A 24372-nucleotide genomic window follows, 5' to 3' on the forward strand; every position below is an offset into this window, starting at 1 on the left:
TAAGCCTTGGTCTAGGAAGGGTTTTCCCTAAGGTAAAGTTTCCATAAACTAGACTTTTGTAGAGTTTTAACCATAGATTATTCATTAGCTAATTATCTATATAGTTGGGGGAAGTTGGTTAAGGTTTTGAAAGGGTTTTGAAGAAGCCAAAACTAATAGGAAGATCCAAACCTTAAGCAAGAACAACAAAGAGGTAAAAAGTTTACTTATTATGATTATTATTGTATGATTTTTATTTTTAAGCATTATTTTGTATATTTAATGCTTAAAGTTTCTTATTGGTGATGTAATAAGGTTATGGTAGTTGTTTTATAATTTTTATGATTCTTGTGTGTTGATTTTTGAAAATAGGGACCAAAACCCCCAAGGGTTTTGTTAGAAACGTTAAAACAAAATACATGTTTTGAGCTGTGATTTCCAAGGGGTCAAGCATCCACTGTATATTGATTTTGTTAAATTTAATTGTACTGAGATGTTGTTGAGATTGCGTACATAAAGTTTAACTTTTGAAACACTCAAAAATATTTAAAAATGAGTGAGTTATGCAATTTCAAAGTTTAGGTAAAAATCTGTTTTTTTTCGTATTCTTAATTTTGGGACCATGTTTGGACAGCCACTGTATAGGGAAAATGAACCCAATATTTTCTAAAATTTGGTGGACCTATTATTGGCATAACCTAGTATTCCACTGTAAAATTTGGTAAGAAAATACTGAACGGTTTGAAAGTTATTAAGTTTCGAAGTTTGGAAAAATAAGGACTTGAAAGTATGGTCATTTTTACCTCATTGTTGGAAAATAATTTCACCAATAAAAAATGCTCCTTTTGACCTAAGATTTTTCAAATACCTAAAAGGTATACCAAAATGGAATTGGGAAATTTTTGTAACAATTGTGTAAGTAAATTTCAAGTTATGAACTAACAAAGTATGTAGTTAAAAATGTGAAAAATAGGGTTTTCACACTTAGTGCAAAAATGAGATTTTGGAACTTAAGGTAAAAAGTAAAATTTTGCTTATTGCAAGATAAAACTTGGCATGTCTTGAAAACATATTTTGACCTAAAATACCACTTTGAGTTTAGTGGGAATTATTTTTATTAAAGAATTTTTATTCTTTCTAAAAATAAAAGAATTTATTTATGAATAAGTTAATAAATTAAAAGAAGGTTTAAAACCCTACATTTTGAGAAAATAATAAAGTGAATTATTTTTTCTAGTAAGTAAACTTGATTAATTGACTTCGGAAAATTAACTAGTCAGGATGGGAAATTTTTAGCGGTTTTCCTAATTAAGATAAATTAGGCAATTTTCTTAAAACAGTTTTTAGAGATTAAAACCTTAAGAAAAATAAAAGGAAAATTTAGATTTTATTTTCTTTAAAAATAATTAAGGAATTTAATTAGTATTTTCGAGATATAATACTGGCTAAAATCTTTTATATATTTTACCGACTATTGAAAGTACAGGTTAATAGCGGAACTTTTAAAGAAAAAGATTTTTAGTGTATTGTGAGAAAATACTATTGTGATGCCCGAGCCTAGGCATCGAGACCATAGGGTAGGTCTCCCCGAGACTTAGGGTTTAGTCTCAAATATTTTTGTATGAATTTCCTTAATGAGTTTAATCCCCAAATAAGGATCTTTAATCCTTACTAATGATTTTTAAAATGACCAAACTGCCCAAAATAATAATAATGAATTATGAGTGCCATAATTAATCAGAGTATATTGTATGGATAACTACAGTATTTGCTAAGCGTAACTGGCCTGAACGTTGGAGGGTGAAAACCTGCTGAGTGTTAAGGACTCCAAGTAAGTCAACTTATATTGTGTGGCTGCAACATGAAACGACTATTATATTGTATGTTAGTATAGGGACACATGCACATATATACACTGTCGTAGAAAGTTGCTTATAGACGTTAGTCTAGTGAATGGCTGATCCCCGTCACACTGCTTGATTTTATTATGTCCGGTTCATTACCGCGACGAGTGGCCAAGAGGTAAGGATTGCTGGTTAAACCTATGGGCGCCAAAATAAATGGGACCTAAGGGCCCTCATGCTTACTTAATCAGTGAACGGTTAGAACCCGAGCAAGTGATCTAATAAGTTATTCCCGGATAGCAGCCTTGAATATTGGCCATTCGGTGAGAGTTCCTAGAGATACTAGGGGTTGCCAAGTTTGAGTGAGGCTGAACACCGTAGGGGCAACTGCTCACCAACACCACTGATTAACATATAATCTCTGTAAACTCGTGTAAATTTGATTACTCTCTTGGATAAGTAATGATGCCCTAGGTAATGCGATAGTTACCCTTGGTGGGGATATTTATCGGCTAGATCTTAGTGTTGAGACTCGGTTCTCTCTTAAAGATTAGCATTTATGCTAGAGGGCGTGTTACGCCCAAATTCTTGGAAATTTTCGAGCGTTGGTCTCGAATTATATAATGATATATAATATCTGCTTGCTCTGGGATTTTCTGAGTGCAGGGATTTAATTGTTGTTATGATATAGTTGTGATATTATATAACTGCTTGCTTTGGGATTTTCTGCGTGCAGGGATTTATCTGGTTATAGGAAATAATTTATCATTGGTTATCAGGCATGACCATAAGTTTGATAGGACGCTTTTGCATTCTTGAAATTGATTTTGTAGGGTCTAGATGGATTCAGAACCCTAATTCCCTGCATGCTTTTGTTTTAAGGTTGAACTTACTAAGCATTTTCGCTTACCTAGTTGTTTCTTGTTGTAGGTACGAACAAGGGCAAGGCAGAGCAGTGAGCGCTGGAGTCTACCTTGCAAATATACATGTGGACCAACCTTTTGGAAAGTCGTTTGAGTTTTGGAAATGTTGTGTAATTTTCCTAAACTAGGCTCACTCTACTCTTTATAAAATATGTTTGTAATTAAATGTTAAGTATGGCCATACGACTTTTAAAAAGTTTTTTTTATACGGGTTTTTGAGACATTTTATTAAATGAAAACATTTATATTTCCGCATTATCGAGTCTTGAAAATCTGGGTCGGTACAGTTGGTATCAGAGCTCGAGTTGAGCCGGTTCTTTAGACAACCCACATGTACATTTCGCAAAGATAGATCGGCACTTGCTTAAGTACTATCTCTTCCTTTAGTGTGTTGTTTCCATTTTCTTACCTAAATTTTATAAATTGTAGGTTAGTAAGAAAATGGCTGGCGAACAAGAGACGATGGATCCCATCGTAATTGACCCCCTTATGGTGTATGATCAATGGCAGAGAGTCCAAATCTACCATGCCTTCACCAACATAGCGCCTGCCGTATTCAACAGAGAGGTCCATTCCAACATAGTCTGGGCATGGACTTACTCATTGGACACCATTTTCGAGGACATCGATACCCCCCATAGGTTCAGGGTAGGATTGGCAAGTTTATACCTGAGAGACTCAGCTTTCCTATGGTACCAGGAGACGCACTTGAGGCCAGCCACTCCATACTAAACTACCTTTAGAATATCCATAGAGATGACCTTTGGACCTCTAGGTAGGAGATCTAGGTGGCATATAGACTTCCATGAGATCTTTGCTGCGTGGAATGCCCATGCATATGCGATAGCGACAGCAAACCCAGTGGTAGTTGAGAACCTGCCAGCAGAGGAAGTGACTGGTGACGAACTCAGCAACGGGGAAATTTCTTATGAAGAGTCGATGGACCAGAATAAGGAAGATCCCGAGGTGGATCCTGAGGAAGATCCCGATGAGGATCCTAAGGAAGATCCCGAGGAGGAACCTGAGGAAGATTTCGAGGAGGATCCTGAGGAAGATCCCGAGGAAGATCTTGAGGAGGATCCTAAGGAAGGTTCTTATATGGCCGGTGATAGCGACACCGACTAGGTGTTAGGAGCAGCATAGGTGTTAGAAACCCACCTACTTTTGAAATATGTACCTACCTTGTATATGATTAAGGAAATTAGTAACTAGTTTAGTAGGGATATAAGTCTATTTTTTTTTCAGGGCTAATTTTGTAAATCCCTTAGACTGGCTGACCCAAACTTAAAACGTCATTGTATATGGTATAGGATATGAAATGAAGTTGCTAACTTTTGTTAAAAAGTGTTGATTGCTTGTTGTGCTTGATATGTTTGGCGTGCTTAATTAGGTTGATTAACTATCTGTGTCAATATTAACTTCTTGTCCTTATGCGCTTAGGAGCTTTTAATTTGAAATCAAACAAAAGTCAACGACAAGAGCTCAAAGAGGAACGGGTGTTGCTGGCTGAGGCCAGGCCGCGCCTGCGGATAAAGCTCGGAACGCGTTTACAGATAGAACTCAGAATGCGCCTGCTGCTAGAGCTCCAAACATGAGATTTGATAAAGTTTGGACCTAGGTTTTGTGAAGAATAGTGACTTTTATTTGTATCACTGTTCTCTTTCTCTGAGAGAGATTTCTAGATATTTTTCTATCCCTGAAAAGTTACATTCTGTAAAACTGATATCCTATATTTAATATATCCAATATATTAAAATAAAATCTTAGTTATTTTAAACAATTTGAAAATAACTAATCAGTTATCAGATTTTTGTTTAAATAATAATATTTTAATCATATTAAAATATCTCATTATTTATTTAATATTTAAATAACTAAAATTGTGGAACCAAGAAACTGATCACAGTCTCTTATGCGTGTAGCACAGTGACTGTGCACTGTGCTACATGTGTACCACATTCCAGTGATGGCATGTGATTTTTCCCAATTTTTATTATTATTTAAATACCAAAAATCCCAAAAAAATAAATTAATTCAAAATTAATTATATTTTTGTTAAATGATTAATTAATTATTAATTAATTAATTACACATAATTAAGCAATAATTATGTTTGATACATAGAAAAATATTTTACTTATCACATAAGTCATTTTTGCCCATTTTTGTGTTTACCTTTGTCAGTGATTGTTTGAGCCATTTCGGGGACCATGGACATATAACATTAAGCTCCAATAAATTGAAACTAAATAATTAAACTCTTTTAATTATAATAGTTAATTTATTAATTCTGATATTACTCCACTATAAATTCAAAATTGCACTCTTTATGTTATAGATATACTTTTATAGAAATCTTTTCTTAAGTCGTCCATTGATATAACCATCTTACAATAGTTCAACCCTCTAATTAATTAGTTCATAAATTAGAATGGAAGAATTACCATTTTACCTTTCTAATTTACTTCTTATTCCTTAAGTACCATTAATTCACTAGTGAATAATTAATCTATAATCTAAATATAGATTTGAGCTCAAAATCATTTAGTTCCAGAATTAACCCTTAAGGGAACTAATATACGATCTGTTAGGAAATATTAGATTCTGTATTGTTGATACATGTTCCAAGCCATCCATGATATTAAATATCCAAAACAAAAGTCATTAGCCTCATTCTTTGAAGAGACCTTAACGAATGAATCAAAAGATTTAATAAACATGAACAGGAGTTCATGAATACTCAGGATTTAGGTTGATCTACAAATGATCATCAGTTATGATATGAATTACAAGTCTTTATTGTTAAATGGTTTTTGGATAAAGACTTTAATTCATATCGGTCCATGTCATATATAATCATATTATATAAAGCACCTTTACCGAGATGTCTTTCCACATCAATAATCTGAATCTAGATTATTTGTATCATTATGATACTCAGTAAACCGTACTTACAACTCCAATTAAAGAATTCCATAACTTTAATTTGTTGTTGTTGACTATTTTTATTCATTCATGTGATCTTAATTCTCTAGTACTAATACAAGATCACATCCTCAATTATGAATATGGAATTTTTTTGATATTTACAAAATTATGCAAACAATAATTTAACAATCTAAATATAACAATAATAATAAACCATTGTATTTATTTATTCACAGAAAAACAAATGTCTTTACATGCTTTTAGGACACACTCCTAACACAAACCAAGCTGCTAAAGTTCGGGAGATAGCTGAGAAGATAAATAATCTGCAAAGGCTAGTGGAGATGTAGGGGGCCCAAATTCAAAGAAGGCAAAAGAGACAGGAGGACGCTGATGCCCTCCAAGCTGAAAGATTTAACACCCTTTTGGGACGACTCCCCATGCCACCCAATAATGCTCAAAACAACGAAGTACCACTTGAAAACAATGAAGAATAGAACCTTGGCACGCAGGTTATAATAGAGCAACATGTACTGCAAGTAGATGCTCCAAGAGCTACCCGAGCAAAATCTATATCAGAAAGGTTTGGCAACCAGAATCCACCTATATTCAAGGGGAGCAGTGACCCTTCAATGGCAGGGGAATGGATCAGTATTTTGGAAAGGATCTTTGAATTCATTTGAACTACCGAGAGAGATAAGGTAGTTTGTGTGACTTATATGCTAAGAAAAGATGCCTGCATCTGGTGGGGCGCAACCATGAAAGGGCATAATATTGTCGAGATGGAATGGCCAGAGTTCTTGACCTTGTTCAATTGCAAGTACTTTAGTAAGGTAGTGATTGAGCACAAAGTGAATGAGTTCACTAATCCGAAGCAGGGAACGTTGAGTGTGTAGGACTACGTTCAAAAATTCGATCAGCTGTCTAGGTTCGCGAAGAACCAAGTGAACACTAAAGAGAATAAGACCTGGGGTTTTATGAAGGGCCTACGTAGAGACATTGCTAGATGTGTAGACACTGGTAGAACTGGCCTGGAGACGTATGCCAAAGCTGTGGAACGGGCTCTTCGCTAAGAGTCTTGGGTTGTGTCAGACAAGCCAGAACTACAGAAGAACGAAGACAGGAGGTACACTCCCAACAACCCCATATAGTTTCAGGCCAATCAAAATGGCCCAAGGGGAAAGTTCAACCTGAGGTTCGGCCAGAACTTGGGGCGAACAAACAATCCAAGAGGCACAAGACTGATTTTTGGGGGAAATAACAAAAGAAAAGTGGGACCTCATAATCAGGCAATGGCTAGTCCCAATAAACAGCCAAGATGTGAGTTTGAACAATGGCCACTATGCAACAAGTGTAACCGACGCCATCGAGGCGTATGTGGGGTATGTTTTAACTGTTGAAAGTCAGGGCACTTTGCTAAAGATTGTCAAATCCCAGCCAAGGGCTATGGAAATGGACAACATAAAAAAATTAGAACTCCACCTCGAGTTTATGTGCTTACACAAAGCGACAAAGGAGCTGGACCATCTGATATGGTGTCAGGTCAGATTTCTATCGCCATAACCTCGGCATATGCATTAATGGATACTGGTGCATCACATTCTTTTGTATCTGCATCCTTTGTGGAAAAATTAAATAGAAGTCCTAAGCCTATGCCTATTTTCTGTGGGTATCCTTGCCTTCGAGAGAGGATATGCTGGTGCAGACATGGGTTAGAGCCGTACCAGTTTAGGTTGAAGGTCGTGAGCTGATAGTGGATCTGTTAGTCTTGGACCTACATGAATACGTCGTCATATTTGGGATGGATTGGTTAACTAGATATGGAGTCGTTATCAATTGTAAGCGCAGAAAAGTGGTCTTCACCCCAACTGGAGAAGAACCATTCGAGTTCAAGGGTACGTCAAGAGAAAAGAAGTGTCCCATTATTTCTGCGATAAAGGCGAGAAAAATGTTGAGTGACGGATGCATCCATTTTCTGGCAACATAATGGATAAGGATAAAGAGACGAGTCAACAACCATCTGATGTAACAGTTGTGTGCTAGTTTCCCGAAGTATTTCCTAAAGATCTCCCAGGGATTCCACCAGACCAAGAGATCATGTTTGAGATAGAGTTACTTTCGGGAACTGCATCGATCTCAAAAACTCCTTATAGAATGGCACCAACTGAACTCAAGGAGTTGCAGTCGTAGCTGCAAGAGTTACTGGACAAGAAGTTCATAAGGCCAAGCCATTCTCCATGTGGAGCCCCGATCTTATTTGTGATGTAGAAATACGGCTCGATGAGAATGTGCATTGACTATCGAGAGTTGAACAAAGTGACGATCAAGAACCGGTATCCATTACCAAGGATTGACGATCTTTTCAATCAACTACAAGGAGCATTAGTATTTTCCAAAATAGACCTGCGATCAGGCTATCATCAGCTCAAGGTTAAGGAGATGGATATACCAAAGACGACCTTCAGAACGCGCTACGGTCACTACGAGTTCTTAGTGATGTCTTTTGGACTAACCAATGCACCTGTAGCATTCATGGATCTCATGAATCGCTTATTTCGTGAGTATTTTGATAAGTTTGTCGTTGTGTTCATTGACGATATTCTAATATACTCAAAAAGCCAGGAAGAGCATGCAACACATCTTGAATTGGTCCTCCAGCATCTGCGAGACGAAAAGCTTTACGCTAAGTTTTCGAAGTGCGAATTCTAGCTAGAGAAAGTAAGTTTTCTAGGGCACATAGTGTCGGGAAACGGAATTTCAGTAGATCCCACCAAATTAGAACCTATTACGCAGTGGAAACCTCCAAAAAATGCTCATGAGGTTAGAAGTTTTCTTAGGTTAGTGGGATATTACCGGCGATTTGTGGAAGGATTTTCCAAAATAGCCGCACCAATGACTGCCCACACCCACAAAAACATCAAATATGAATGGACTAGCAAGTGTGAGAATAGTTTTTAGGAGCTGAAAACAAGATTGACGATTGCCCCAATGCTGACAATCCCTAATGGCACATAGGGATATACTATTTATAGTGATGCCTCAGGCCAAGGGTTGGGAGCAGTGCTGAGGCAACACAGAAAATTAATTTATTATGCTTCTCGACAGCTAAATAATTACGAGAAGAACTATCCAACTCATGACTTGGAACTTACAGTAGTGGTTTTTGCACTAAAAATATGGACGCACTACCTGTATGGGATACACTGCGACATCTACACTGATCACAAAAGCCTAAAGTATTTGTTCACTCAGAAGGAATTGAATATGAGACAACGTCGATGGTTGGAAGTGTTTAACGACTATGATTGTGACATTCTGTACCACCCGGGTAAAGAAAACAAGGTGGCAGATGCATTGAGTCGACAACCAAGTGCTTACGTGATGACAGTGAAAGAGATTTTGTCGTAGTTACAAGCCGACCTTGCTACCTTGGATTTAGAGATAGTAGTTGGTCAATTGACTAACCTCTCTATCGAGCCTACCATTATGGAATCTATAAAAGGCAGACAATTAGTTGATCCTTGGGTTCAATGATTGATGCACGAGTGAGAAACGAGGGATATAATGCTCCTTATGCCATGCATCCGGGTACCATGAAAATGTACCAAGAATTGAAGTAGTACTTTTGGTGGCCTGGGTTGAAAAAGAAGAGGGCAGAATATGTGGCACACTGCTTGACTTGTCAACAGACAAAGGTCGAGCATCAACGACCAGCCAGATTGTTACAACCCTTAGAAATTCCGGAGTGGAAGTGAGAGATGGTCACTATGGACTTTGTCACAGGTCTACCAACCACTTCTAAGGGACAAGATGCCATTTGGGTTATCGTAGATAGGCTGACTAAGTCTGCTCATTTCTTGTCGATCAAGGTAACTTATGGGGCACATAAGTTAGCAGATATTTATGTTGACCCTCGATTTGGCCAATGACACGGAGTCAAAATAACGACAAAGAAACAAAAAGGAAATCAAGAATAAAATCAAATGGGAAGAAGGTGACACAAATGATTTATGGTGGTCCGGCCCCAACTGTGTGGTAATAACATACGCCACTTAGTGTTCTTATTGAAGTTGAAGCCCAGTGCCGTGATCAAAGGACTAGGGTTCTTGAGTTTCACAAGCCTTAGGAGAATTACAACTTTCTGTGGATAATCACACTATGCTCTGTCTCCAAGTATTCAAGTTCAAGGTTCAAAGTCCCTTCCTTGAGCCTTCTCATTCATATTTATAGGCTCAAGGGGGACACATGGGCCAATGGGCCTTCATTATCCTTAATCTCAGCGTATCAAGTCAATAAAGAGAAAATATAATAAATATGGTTATTACAAGATTATATATCTTAAAAGAATTAAACTGAAGCATGCGACCAGACTGGTCGCATCTAATCACGAGATCTGATGAAGCAATAGACATTTGGTCGATAAGCAAACAACATCCCTTCACTTTAACGCTACCACGTGCCAACCACATGTAATAAATTCTAGCCACGTCATCAGGAGCCATTTTTGGGTAAACATTTGCCCCCCAAGTTTATTTTACTGCGACCAGAATAAAGTAAACTTATGAGACTGACCCTTCGCATACCCCACCAAATATGTCAGAGCCGCCCATGCTTTCTCGAAAAAGGCAACCAATCATGTCTTTTTAGTTTCCCAAAAATTGTCTGACGGCTATTGCATTTCCCCATGCCTTGAAAAAGTAATTCCATGATTACCTCTTTTACAGTGCTACGATCAACATAAATAACCCATCCCTTTCATTTTTTACCTTTTACTGATCCTTTTGCCTTCAAGAACTCTGAAGAACAAAGCAAAATTAAACCCGGAAAAGTTTGTTGATCCACGGTGCGCCTGTCCGATTTTCTGAAATCTTCTCAATCCTTAATCAAAGTAAGTCTTCTAATAGATTCTTTTCTGTCACGTTGTGCCGTGTAATGCTTGTTTTCCATTCATTTTCAACAACTTTGAGTTCTTGAATATCTCTGTTAGTTCTTGCAAAATGGTCTTGGGATAAATGGGTACGCTGATTTGTGCTAAATATGGTAGGGAAATAATACCTTGTTCGGGTTAGGAATTAGTTTGGTAGTTAGGATCACGAACTTAGGGCGTAAAATCGAAGTAAAAATTTGATTTTTAAGCTAGTAGAAAAATTGGGTTTTTCCCGCCCCTTTAGAGTCGAAAAAGATTTTCCTGAAAAACTTTATAATTATGCTTTTTTATCCATTTTCCAAACTACTCGTATGAAACATAGTGTTTTTGCTAGAATGCTACTGGTCGTATAAAAGCTTAACTTTTATATGCGAGCAACGTTATTCCAACTTTTAACACAATTTTTTAGGCCGTAGATTCTCATCTCCCCTTCTCTGTTCGCAGATTTTCATGCAAGATCCGTGGGGAGGTGAGAGGCCAATTGACGATGACCTGCTTGGACAACTACTCGTGGATGAAGAACAGCCGTCCTTGCTCATCCCAGAAATCCCTTTTTCTCGAATTCCACCCAACAAACCTCCTTCCAGTCCATCCCAAATGGGTAGAGTAAAATCCACTACCCAGAAAAAGAAACCATCAAAACCTTCTGAAAATCAGCCTGCTCCTCGGGCTGAGATTCCTTCGACCAGTGGTAGAGCCGACACCACTGATCCTAAAATCCAAACACAAGCCTGTCTCCACAATGCCATTCAACCAGACGTCGAATGGTACTTTGCTCCCCCTAGCACAATCACTCCTAGGATGGTAAATAATTACCTCATAAAGTACGAACTTTTTGGGGTTTCTTTATTCCTTCCTACCACCGACCAATGGGCAAATCTGCCTGGTGGCGCCTTCAGCGCCTGGTCGAGGTATCACATTGAGGCAGGAGCAATCCTGCCTCTTCATCCTTACTTCCAGGGAGTGGCCAATTACTTCAAGGTCTCTCATTTCCAAATAACCCCCGAACGGGTATAGAATGCTTTCCGCACTCTATATCCTTTACAACCATAAAAAATGGCCTATCCCTTCGCCTCATGAGATCAACTACTTGTTCGATCTCAAATATAACCCCAACCATGACAACACGGGGTTCTTTCATCTCTTCCACCAGGAAACAAACCGCACCTTCCTGAGTAGGACTACCTACAAGTCTAATGTAGAAAAGTACCACCAAGAGTACTTTTTGACTACTAACCTGGTCGCCAACAACCTAGCCTTCGCCCAAGGAGGTAACCTCTTCGTTTTTCTAGTCGTTTATTTTCCTTGTATTTTATCTTCATTCCCCTTAGAAGATGAGCACATTTCAGGTCCATGGCTGCGACCGACTTCTACTCCAGAAATGGAGGTCCGAGCAGCACTACTTGTCTGCATGACTGACATAGAGAAAAGGGTCAAACAGTTGGTTACTAAAGCCAACCTAAGGCTGGTCGGGCATCTGGCACCTCACCAGGACGTGAGGGAGTCAACGACGGGGAGTGCCACTGGTGGAGAAATTCCCGAGCAGCACCCAGACGTGTCGCAACCTCCAAGAAGAAGACCAACTGGAGTGACAATCAGGGAACCCTCCAGCACCCCGCGAGCAGCTGCTCCCCCTGCCCCTTTGGGAAAGGGAAAAAAGAAAGCTTCCAAACCCTCTGTACCCATCGACGAGTCTTCAGATGAGAACAGTACAGTCTTCTCATTCTTAGACTTCTTGCTCATTCCTTGTCATTTTTTTGACGAGGACGGCAACTTTAAGTATACTCCCAATTTAAATTCAGATTTCTTCCAGGCAGTGAGTGAGTGTAGCGGTAGTTCAATAAGTAATATAGTGACCAGTAGTTATAGCATGAGTACTTCACTTATAATTTCCTTGTCTTTACTTTCAGTTCCATCTATGATTATTGTCTAACTGGCGATGTTTCCTTACTTGCAGGTATGTCATCCGAAGATATGTTCGATCACTACACTGCTGCTGCTACTCCCTCGATCAGGAAGAAAGCCAGCAAGAGGGTTCGCGGAGAAAGCAGCAAAGCTGCTTCAAAGAAGGCCCAGACTGAGGGTCCTTCAGCAGCTGCTCCTTCGAAGGAAACCACGCCACCTCCTACAAAGGAAACAACGCCACCTCCTTCTCCACTCGACCAACCATCTCCAACTGCACCGGTCGACCAGCACTCTACTCCTCCAGCGCCTACCGACCAGCCACGCCACACTCAACCCAAAGACACCCTGACTAGCACCGTGGTCAGTTTGGCCAGGGAGAGAATATACAAACCCTCCAAGCACAAACGCAGCCAAGAGGCCATCGTTGGCACCAACTCCATGGAGGTCGACCAAATAATAAACTGAGGGCTGAACGACATAGCTAGTGTAAGTTGTTTTCTATTGCTGAGTCATTTTACATTGTTAATTTATGTTATCATCTTACCACTTTTATCTGATCGCATGGATTGCTGAATATCACTGCTGGTTTGCGCCGCACGGGGAATTTGATCACCTAGACCAAGGACTTTGACACCAGGCACACTGTGGCGGTGAAGGTGCTTGAGGGGAAGAATGCTGACCTACTCGAGAAAAACACAGAACTGACCAACCAGAACAATGAACTCCGCAAGCAGAAAGCCCAGCTGACTGAAGAGCTGTTGGAGTGTCGGGCTACCCTGAACAAATCTAAAGAAGACAAAGAAAAGTTTAGGCAGAGTGCCAAACTCAACTACCAAGAAGCCAAACAGCTTGAGCTCGATTTGATTGCGAGCAGAAAGGAGACGGAGGAGCTGGAGGGGCGCGTTGAGGAGCTCGAAGAGACTAATGCCAAAAACTTGGAGAAGTATAGGGAAGCCACCCACCTTTGCTTTTACGAGTTTTGGAAGCATAATCACGAGGTTGACTTCAGCTATCTATCCGAGCGCTTGAGACGAACTCAAATAACCCGATGCACCGTTCGCCTGGAGGAAGAAGAAAAAGCCAAAATTCCTGCTTCCCCAGAAATTTTCTTAGCAATGGGGATTGACGGTGCGGACAATGAAGCTGGCACTACTGTCGACCAGGACACTCCTCAAGATCCTCTAGCCTCGTAGTCTTTTATTTTTCTCTTTATTTTATTATCTTTTAAATACGCGACCTACAGGTTGTGATGTAAGGATAATTTCCTTTTTAATTTTTATTGCTGCATGGGCAGCTTCTTTCCTTTTAATCAACCAATTACTTCCGAGCAGTACTGCTCGTGGTGTAATGGAAATCTTTTTCTTTTTTGATGTTATAATACTTGCATTTATTCTAACATCTGTTCTCATGATCGAACTTAGCATAGTACTTTGGATTGATTTAACAAAATAACAAAATTTTGAAAAATACTCTAAGTACCCTATCATGCTTTCACTTATTTTGCTCATGTGTTTACATACCTTTCGATATGCTTTGTTTACTAGGTATCTTATATGCCCCCCAAGTGATTGAGGAGCTTTAGGTCCTTGGTCACTTGCCTTGACTAAGACCTGTGCGAACATTTCTGCTCGTAGGATAAATTTTAAAATGAGAATATAGCAAAACAACGCACATAATGAGCAAATACTTGTAACAAATACAATAGTTGGCAAGATTGACTGGCTGCGCACAGTCCCTTTTATTTCTCGTAATAAAGGGACAAAATGAGTCTGTACGAGTGATCACCAAAATGATCTTACACTTATAAGCGATCAGTCACATAAAATGACCAACCCTTTTTCATAACTTGTAAAAAGTAAAATTAATACAAGCCAATTCTTTAAGAAGAATTGTTTATTGATAGTACTTGCATAGGTGTTATCCATTCCAATAGCGAGGAATGTGATCTCCATTTAAGAAAGCAAGTTTGTAAGTGCCTGGGTGGAGGACTTCTTCAATTTGGTACAGTCCTTCCCAGTTAGGTCCGAGTACTCCAGTAGCCTAGTCGCGGATGTTGAGGAAAACCCTTCAAAGTATTATATCTCTGACATTGAATTTCCTTTCGCGTACTTTAGAATTGAAATACCAGGCGACCTTTTGCTGGTAAGCTGCCACTCAGAGTTGGGCTTACTCTCGCTTTTCATCGACCAAATCTAGAGATTCCATCAATAGCTGGCTATTAGAGCCTTGATCGTACGTTATTCTTCGATGCGATGGCGGATATAACTCAACAGACAACATAGCCTCATATCCATAAGCTAAGGAAAATGGGGTATGGCCTACTGCTGTGCGATGGGACGTTCTATACGACCAGAGGACGTCAGGCAATTGCTCTGGCCATGCCCCATTCACTTCTTCAAGTCTTTTCTTCGGAGTATCTTTTAGTGTCTTATTGATTGCCTCGACTTGTCCGTTTGCCTGAGGGTGAGCAACTAAAGAAAAGCTTATGATAATTCCATGCCGTTCGCAGAAATATATGAACAGATCACTATCAAATTGTGTGCCGTTGTCTGAGACAATTTTTCTTGGCAATCCATAGCGACACACAATGTTTTTAACTACGAAATCCAGCATTTTCTTGGTCGTTATTGTTGCAAGTGGCTCAACTTTGGCCCATTTTGTGAAGTAATCGATGGCCACCATGGCATACTTGACACCGCCCTTTCCTGTGGGCAAAGATCCGATTAGGTCTATACCCCAGACTGTGAATGGCCACAGACTTTGCATCTATTTTAGTTCATTAGGGGCCGCTTGCGGAATTTTGGAGAGCCTCTGGCACTTGTTGCACTTCCGCACAAATTCCATCGAGTCTTCATTCATTGTTGGCCAGAAGTATCCTTGCCTTAGGATCTTTTTTGATAAGCTCTGCCCCCTAGAATGGTCTCCACAAAAGCCTTCGTGGACCTCTTTCATCAATTCTTTGGCCTTTTTCCTCGAAATACACCTGAGGAGTGACATTGAGTATCCATCGACTAGGATATACCTAGCATCCTGCCGTCGATGAGTCCTAGCTTTGTTTTTGTCTGCTGGTAAGACACCCTTCGTCAGGTACTCCATGTAAGGTGCCATCCATGTATCCGCCACTTGAATCACCAAAGAGGCCTCTTCTGCTTGGATGCTTGGCATATATAGTCGATCAACCGGTACTATGTCTAGGGTGTCAGCATCCTTGGCACTTGCCAACTTGGCCAGAGCATCAACGTTTGAATTTTGGTCACGAGGTACTTGCTGGAGAGTTTACTTATCAAACTGCGCCAATAGATCCCTCGCTTTATTCAAGTAAGCGACCATTTTTAAGCCTCGGGCCTGGTATTCTCCAATGATTTGATTGACCACTATCTGAGAGTCACTATAGATATCAAGTGACTTTATGTGCATGTCTCTGGCTAGCCATAATTCTGCAAGCAGCGCTTCATATTTTACTTCATTGTTTGAAGCGGTGAAGTCGAATCTAATTGTGGAGTGAAATCGATGCCCTTCAGGCATTATCAAAATCACTCCGGCTCCAGCGTGATGCTCAATAGAAGAGCCATCTGTAAACAACTTCCATGAGGGAGTTTGGCTTTGAGGTTCAGGCTCTCTAGGCTCTTCTAACTGCTCGCTATTTGGAAGTCCAGTGAGTTCTACGACAAAGTCGGCCAGAGCTTGCCCTTTTATTGCTGCTCATGGTGAATAAGAGATATCAAACTGCCCCGATTCAACCGCCCATTTTAACAATTGGCTTGGGACTTCTGGTATCTGCAGAACTTGTCGTAGAGGTTGGTCTGTCAAAACTTTGATTGGGTGAGCTTGGAAGTATGGCTGCAGTTTTATTGAGCATAAGATCAGGCAATAGACTAATTTTTCAATAGGTGGATATCGCAGTTCTGCTCCTATTAGCCTGTTGCTTACATAATATACGGCCTTCTGCACGCCCTCTTCCTCTCTTATTAGAACAACACTAGCAGCGTATTCCGTGATTGCCAAGTAGATGAACCAAGTTTCTTTATCAACCGGTTTTGATAGAATCGGTGGCTGCGACATGTGAGTCTTTAAGGCTTGAAAAGCCTGTTCGCACTCCTCCGTCCATTCTAATTTCTTGTTACCTCTGAGTAGATTAAAAAATGGGACGCATTTGTTTGTCGATTTGGAAATAAATCTACTGAGAGCAGCAATTCTTCCGGTCAAGCTTTGAACATCTTTGAATTTTCTTGACGATTTCATATCGACCAGGGCTTTGATCTTCTCGAGATTGGCCTCAATTCCTCACGAGTTTACTATGAATCCCAGGAATTTCCCTGATCCAACTCCAAAGGAACACTTGAGTGGATTCAACTTTATCTAATATTTTTTCAAGACGTTGAAGCATTCTTGCAAGTATCCTATATGTCCTTCTGCCTTCTTCGACTTAACCATTATATCATCGATGTATACCTCCATGTTTGTTCCGATCAGCTCCTTAAACATGTGATTGACTAGTCGCTGGTAAGTCACACCAGCATTTTTCAAACCGAAGGGCATTACTTTGTAACAATAGAGCCCTGTATCGGTCCAAAAACTTTTGTGATCCTTGTCAGGGGGATGCATACTGATCTGATTGTACCCGAAGTACGCATCCATGAATGACAGGATCTCATGCCCCACAGTGGCATCGACCAGCTGGTTGATTCTAGGGAGTGGAAAACAATCTGTAGGGCAGGCTTTATTAAGGTTTGTGAAATCCACGCATGTTCTCCACTTTCCATTCAGCTTTGGAACCAGTACGGGATTAGAGACCCAGGATGGATAAAATGCTACCCAGATGAATCCATTCTCCTTTAGCTTCTCGACCTCTTCCTTTAGAGCTTTTGATCTGTCTTTGTCGAGCAGTCTCCTTTTCTGTTACACTGGTGGAAAACTCTTATCTATGTTCAGGACATGGCTAATGACCGCAGGGTCTATTCCAACCATGTATTTATGCGACCAGGCAAAGAATTCCTGGTTCTTTCTTAAAAATTCCACCAGCCTTTGCTTCGTTGTTGTCTCTAAGTTTTTACCGACTTCCACAACCCTGGTCAGATTTGCGTCATCGAGTTGGACCTCCTCAAGGTCCTCGATGGGTTCTATCTCTTCATCAAAATCCCCAAAGTGAGGATCCAAATCCCTGTACTCACTTTGGGCAACACCCTATTTGGTGACACAATCACCTTATTGGGTTTGCACATCACTGGCCATATGCAACTCTTTCCCAACAGCTTCCCTCGATACACCTTTCTTCGCTTTAGATATTGAGGGGTTGTAGCACTCCCTCGCTTCCTGCTAGTTTCCCAACACGCATCCTATCCCTGCATCGGTTGGGAATTTCATGGGAAGGTGCCATATCGAGGTAATGGCTCGCAGGTCGACCAAAATTGGCCTTCCAATTACAACATTATACGCTGAAGGACAATAAACTAATATGAAAGTAGTGAGTAATGTCCTGTTTTTAGGTCTAGTTCCAGCTGTAACTGGGAGCTTAATCGATCCTGTCGGGGCGAGCCCTTCGCTAGAAAAACCATATATGGTTTGGTTGCATGGCTCCAGATCCTTGACAGGAAACTTCATCCTTTCCAGTGAAGACTTGTACAAGATGTTGACTGAGCTTTCTGTGTCGACCATCAACCTTTTAACCATCATGTTGGCGATTTGGACGTCAACGACCAGCGGATCGGAGTGTGGGAATCGGACGTGTTGAGCATCATCTTCAGAGAAGGTTATCAATTCCTCCTCTGTTCGAGCTTTCTTTGGTGCTCGATCATCCACACTCATCATCTCGATCTCCTGGTCATGGCGTAAAGTCCGAGCATATTGCAACCTTGCTTTCCCACTATCCCTTGCAATGTGTGGGTCGCCACAGATGGTGAGTAACGTTCCTGCCATAGGAGTTGGCTGTAAAGGTGGCGAGCGTTGGCGTGTAGGTTCCAACTCGTTACCACCTGGAGCCTCTCACTAAGAACCTCATGCGGCTCGTACGTATCTCCTTAGGTGTCCTTGCCTAATCATGAACTCGATCTCGTCCTTCAACTAGTTACACTCATTGGTGTCATGTCCATAGTCACTGTGAAAATGACAAAATTTTTTCGTATCTCTCTTGGAGATATCCTTCCTTATAGGCATTGGTCGCTTGTAAGGGACATTAGAGTTGGTCATCCGGTAGACCTCTAATCTACTTTCGACAAGGGTCGTATAGTTGGTGAATCTTGCCTCATATTTATTGCCTTTGGGGCGTTTATTTTCAGATGTTGAGGGCTCATTGCTCGCCCTTTATCCACCATTTTTGCCATTTCTGTTCCCGTTCCCTTTAACATTGCCATTAGGTTCATCCAACCTGTTGGCGGCCTTGGTGGGATCTACCTTCAGTCCCTTATCTTTCGTGGGCGACTTCCCTTCGTTGGCAATCGCATCTTCGAGCTTGATGTATCGATCAGCTTGATCCAGGAATTCTTGGGTACCCTTTACCCCACTTTTTTGGCTCTAGCCGCTGCTCGCATAAAGCGCTGGACATACTCCTTTAAGGGCTCTCCCTCCTTTTGGTGTATCTTGACCAGCTGGTTGGCCTAAGTGGGGTGTACGCGACCCGCGTAGAATTGTCCGTAAAATTCCTTCACGAACATTTCCCAAGATACTATACTAGCAGGAGGGAATTTAAAGAACCACTCCTGGGCGGTGTCAGATAGTGTGGCGGGGAAGATCCTGCAGCAGGTTTCGTCCGACACCTTCTGAATATCAATTTGTATTTCGAATTTGTTGACATGAGATACTGGGTCCTCGTACCCATCAAAATTTGGCAGTACTGGCATTTTGTACTTGCTAGGGGTTTTTTCCATAATAATCCTCTACACAAACAGAGTGCCTCTCCTCTGGTCGTACTCTATGTGGGATGTTCGGCTCCCAACCTGCTGCTGTACTGCCTGGTTCAGAGCATCAATTTGAGCCTGAACCGTGTCTGGGATTGATGGGGCGAATGGTGCTGGAGGAGCATACTCATCGTGCCTGTCATTGAGTACGTCTCTCAAGTCATCATCCTTACGCCTTTGTTCACTAACTCCTTGCTGATCAAAGACGTTATGCTGTCTGGGTTGCCCCTCAGAGTTAGGGCTTACAGGCATATTGTCTCTTGGTGGGGGGTTCCTGTCTCCACCTCTTTCTTCATGCCTTTGACCAGCATTCCCCCTGCCAGAATCGACCTCATTGTAGTCATGGTCATCTCTAAATTACGGTCTACTTTGGCGCGACAGGCTGGTCACGCTGTTTCCTCCTTTGGCTGGCATTTCCCGAGCGTCAGGGGGAGGCCTGCGCTGGTCGGTGGGTCCCCGTGCATTATTATGTCATGGGGGCCCCCTGACCGCAGAGCCTGACTTGTTATGCCTTCCGTGGGCAGGAGGACGTTGCCCCCTGCTCGGTGGATTTGGCTCATTGTCCCCTAGGCGTCTAGGGCTACGGGGCAGTTTCCTGGCCTTATTCTGCCTCTGGCATTGGGGATTGCCGCGACCAGCTTGAGAAGGTGTTTTTTGATCAGGATCCCGAATTGGAACATCATCCTGAGCAACAGGTGGCTACTCCAGCCTTTGTGGGCTTGCTGGCCAGATCGGAGGACTCGGATTAGGGGCCCGTTGCGGAGGTGCACTTGGTGGCAAATCCGGTTGAGAGGCTGGCGCAGCATGCCCTCTGGCCAACTGAATGGCTGCTTCAAGAGCGGTCGTGGCACCTCTCTGCCGACGATCCGTTTTTGTTTGCTACTCTTTTAGCTCCTGGCACTGACGCTCAATCTCCCTTTGTTGCAGCGCCAAAGTCTTTGCCACATTTTCCTGATTGGCCCTCAGACTGGAAAACTCATCTAGCAACACGGCTAGTGTTGCCCTCAGCATCTCGGAATTCATTTCCTCCTCTTCAAAATCCAAGTGTGGTTCATTTTCAGCCCCATTTGGAGGAGGAGGTTGAGATGATGCAGCGCCAGCAGCCTGTCCAGCTCTCTTGGATGTCTTCGCCATTTGATTTTCTTTAAGCTTTTTAACTAATCTCTCAATGAAAGCACCATAATGTTGACCCTCAATTTCTCCAATGACTCGGAGTCAATAACAACAAAGAAACAAAAAGGAAATCAAGAATAAAATCAAATGGGAAGAAGGTGACACAAATGATTTATGGTGGTCCGGCCCCAACTGTGTGGTAATAACATACGCCACTTAGTGTTCTTATTGAAGTTGAAGCCCAGTGCCGTGATCAAAGGACTAGGGTTCTTGAGTTTCACAAGCCTTAGGAGAATTACAACTTTCTGTGGATAATCACACTATGCTCTCTCTCTGAGTATTCAAGTTCAAGGTTCAAAAGTCCCTTCCTTGAGCCCTCTCATTCATATTTATAGGCTCAAGGGGGATACATGGGCCAATGGGCCCTCATTATCCTTAATCTCAGCATATCAAGGCAATAAAGAGAAAATATAATAAATATGGTTATTACAAGATTACATATCTTAAAAGAATTAAACCGAAGCATGCGACCAGACTGGTCGCATCTAATCGTGAGATATGATGAAGCAATAGACCTCTGGTCGATAGGCGAACAACATCCCCTCGCTTTAACGTTGCCACGTGCCAACCACATGTAATAAATTCGTGCCACATCATCAGGAGCCATTTTTGGGTGAATAATTTACATTGCAGAAATAATGAGACTGCATGGTGTACCCAACTCCATCGCATCAGATCGCGACGGATGTTTTACCTCGACATTCTAGAATATAATCCAAACGAGGTTGGGTACTAAATTCAAGTTCAACACTTCTTTCCACCCGCAAACAGACGGTCAAAGTGAACGAACAATTCAAACCCTGGAAGATATGCTAAGAGCCTGCGTGCTTGACTTTCAAGGGTCATGGAATGAGAAGCTTCCACTAATAGAGTTCGCTTACAATAATAGCTATCATGATTCCATCAAGATGGATTTATATGAGGCTTTGTACGGAAGGAAATGTCGATCAATGATTCATTGGCATGAGACCGGTGAAAGAAAGTTTATTGGATCAGATGAGGTAGATTAGATTACTGAGGACATCCGACAGATAAAGCAACGCTTGCAAACTTCGGTTGATTGACAATGCAAATATGCCGACCAATGCAGAAGACCATGTTGTTTGAGATTGGTGATAATGTGCTACTGATGGTAGCTCCGCTACGAGGGGCTATGCGGTTCGGGAAGAAAGGAAGGCTTAGCCCAAGGTTCGTTGGACCTTTCGAAATCATAGAGAGGATCGGGGAAGTAGCTTATCGTTTAGCTCTTCCGCCCGCCTTTTCTAAGGTGCATGATGTGTTTCATGTATCCTTGTTGAGAAAATACATGCGCGATCCCTCGCATGTACTCAGCTATTAGCAGTTGAGTATTGATCCTCAACTCGTCTATGAGGAAAAACTGGTGATAATTCTAGACAGAAAGGAAAAAGTGTTGAGGAAAAAGACGGTGCCATTGATAAAGGTGCAGTGGTGTAACCATGGCATTGAAGAGGCAACCTAGGAAACAGAAGACAAGATGAGGGAGTAGTATCCTCATTTGTTTTAAGTTTCGAGGACGAAACCTCTATAAATTGTAGGTATTGTAACGTCCTGCGTTTTCGGGTACCTTTAAACGACTCGGGTCAGTATTTTTTCCCCGAGTTAAGAATATTATTTTAAATAATATTATATTTGTTTGGAAATTATTCTATGAGTTATTGCTAGTCAAAATATGAATTTTGTGACTTAGAATGAAAAACTATGGCAAATATATTATGGGCATAAAATATATTCATAAAAATTAAAGTTTGGTCAAAAATAATAAACAGAAGGGAAAATTGAAATAATAGGACATTTTGTGTTAAATGCTTAATTTTACCGAAATGGGGAATTTTATTCCATGAATGGACCTTAGGTTAAATTTTATTTTGTGATTAATTAAATTAAATCTGAGAGACATTTAATTTAATTATTATGTGTTAAGTTTTGTGTTTAAAAGTTAATAAGAGTGAAAAAGGTTATAGGAAGACAAATTGGATTTTTCTTCTTAGGAATTATTTATTAACATTTATATAAAAAAAAAATGTGATTACAAATAAAATAAATGGGTGGCCGGCCATGTGATATGGTTTATTAGGGTGGACCAATTTTTTTAGTTTAATCCCAATTTAAAGATAAGGGTTAAGGCAAGTGGGTAGTAAAACACTTAGTGTTTTTAGGATAATTTTAGAGTTGTATAAACTCATCTAACCCCCCCCCCCCCCCCCCCCCTCTCCCCCTAAAACCGAACACTCTCTCTCTCTCTCTCTCTTTCACTATCATCTTTTTTGAAAACTCTCTCAAGTTTTCTCTCCATCTTCAACCTCAAGAACACTAAGGAGGCTTGGAAGCATTTAAGCCTTGGTCTAGGAAGGGTTTTCCCTAGGGTAAAGTTTCCATAAACTAGACTTTTGTAAAGTTTTAACCATATATTTTTCATTAGCTAATTATCTATGTTGTTGAGGGGAGTTGGTTAAGGTTTTGAAGGGTTTGAAGGAGCCAAAGCTAATAGGAAGATCCAAACCTTAAGCAAGAACAACAAAGAGGTAAAAAGTTTACTTTTTATGGTTATTGTTGTATGGTTTTTATTTTTAAGAATTATTTTGAATATTTAATGCTTAAAGTTTATTATTGGTGATGTAATAAGGTTATGGTAATTGTTTTATAATTTTTATGATGCTTGTGTGTTGATTTTTGAAAATAGGGACCAAAACCCCCAAGGCTTTTGTTAGAAACCTTAAAACAAAATACATGTTTTGAGCTGTGACTTCCAAGGGCTCAAGCATCCACTGTATATTTATTTTGTAAAATTTATTTGTACTGTGATGTTGTTGAGATTGAGTACATAAAATTGAGTTTTTGAAACACTAAAAATATTCAAAAATGAGTGAGTTATGCTATTTCAATGTTTAGGTAAAAAACTGTTTTTTTCGTATTCTTAATTTTGGGACCAAGTTTGGACAGCCACTGTATAGGTCAAATGAACCCAGTTTTTTCTAAACTTTGGTGGACATAATATTGGCATAATGTAGTATTCCAATGTAAAATTTGGTATGAAAATACTGAATGGTTTGAAAGTTATTAAGTGTCAAAGTTTGGAAAAAATAGGGACTTGAAAATAAGGTCATTTTTACCTCATTGTTGGAAAATAATTTCACTAATAAAAAATGCTCTTTTTGACCAACGATTTTACAAAGACCTAAAAGGTATATCAAAAATGGAATTGGAAAATTTTGGTAGTAATTGGGTAAGTAAATTTCATGTTATGAACTAACAAAGTATGTAGTTAAAAATGTGAAAAATAGGGTTTTCACACTTAGTTCAAAAATGAGATTTTGGAACTTAAGGTAAAAAGTAAAATTTTTCTTATTGCATGATAAAAACTTGGCAAGTCTTGAAAAAATATTTTGACCTAAAATACCACTTTGAGTTTAGTGGTAATTATTTTTATTAAAGAATTTTTATTCTTTCTAAAAATAAAAGAATTCATTAATGAATAAGTTAATAAATTAAAAAAGGGTTTAAAACCCTACATTTTGATAAAATAATAAAGTCAATTATTTTTCTAGTAAGTAAACTTGATTAATTGACTTCGTAAAATTAACTAGTCAAGATGGAAAAAATTTAACTGTTTTCCTAATTAAGACAAATTAGGCAATTTTCTTAAAACAAATTTTAGAGATTAAAACCTTAAGAAAAATAAAAGGAAAATTAAGAGTTTTTTTTTATGAATAAGAATCATTGTATTGCTCAACTTCCAAAGTTTACAACCAACCAATTACAACACCAAACACATCTCAACC

General features: G+C 40.0%; 1 protein-coding gene across 1 annotated transcript; it reads left to right on the plus strand.

Annotated features, from left to right (window-relative positions):
* The first annotated feature begins 3502 nt into the window (after positions 1–3502).
* Positions 3503–12971, plus strand: LOC133815245 (uncharacterized). The gene is made up of 2 exons (XM_062248102.1): positions 3503–3836; positions 12559–12971. Exons 1-2 carry the CDS (start codon positions 3503–3505, stop codon positions 12969–12971), a joined length of 747 nt encoding a protein of 248 aa, XP_062104086.1.
* The last annotated feature ends 11401 nt before the right edge of the window (positions 12972–24372 follow it).

The sequence above is a fragment of the Humulus lupulus genome, chromosome 2, assembly GCF_963169125.1.
Source record: "Humulus lupulus chromosome 2, drHumLupu1.1, whole genome shotgun sequence".
Lineage (NCBI taxonomy): Eukaryota > Viridiplantae > Streptophyta > Magnoliopsida > Rosales > Cannabaceae > Humulus > Humulus lupulus.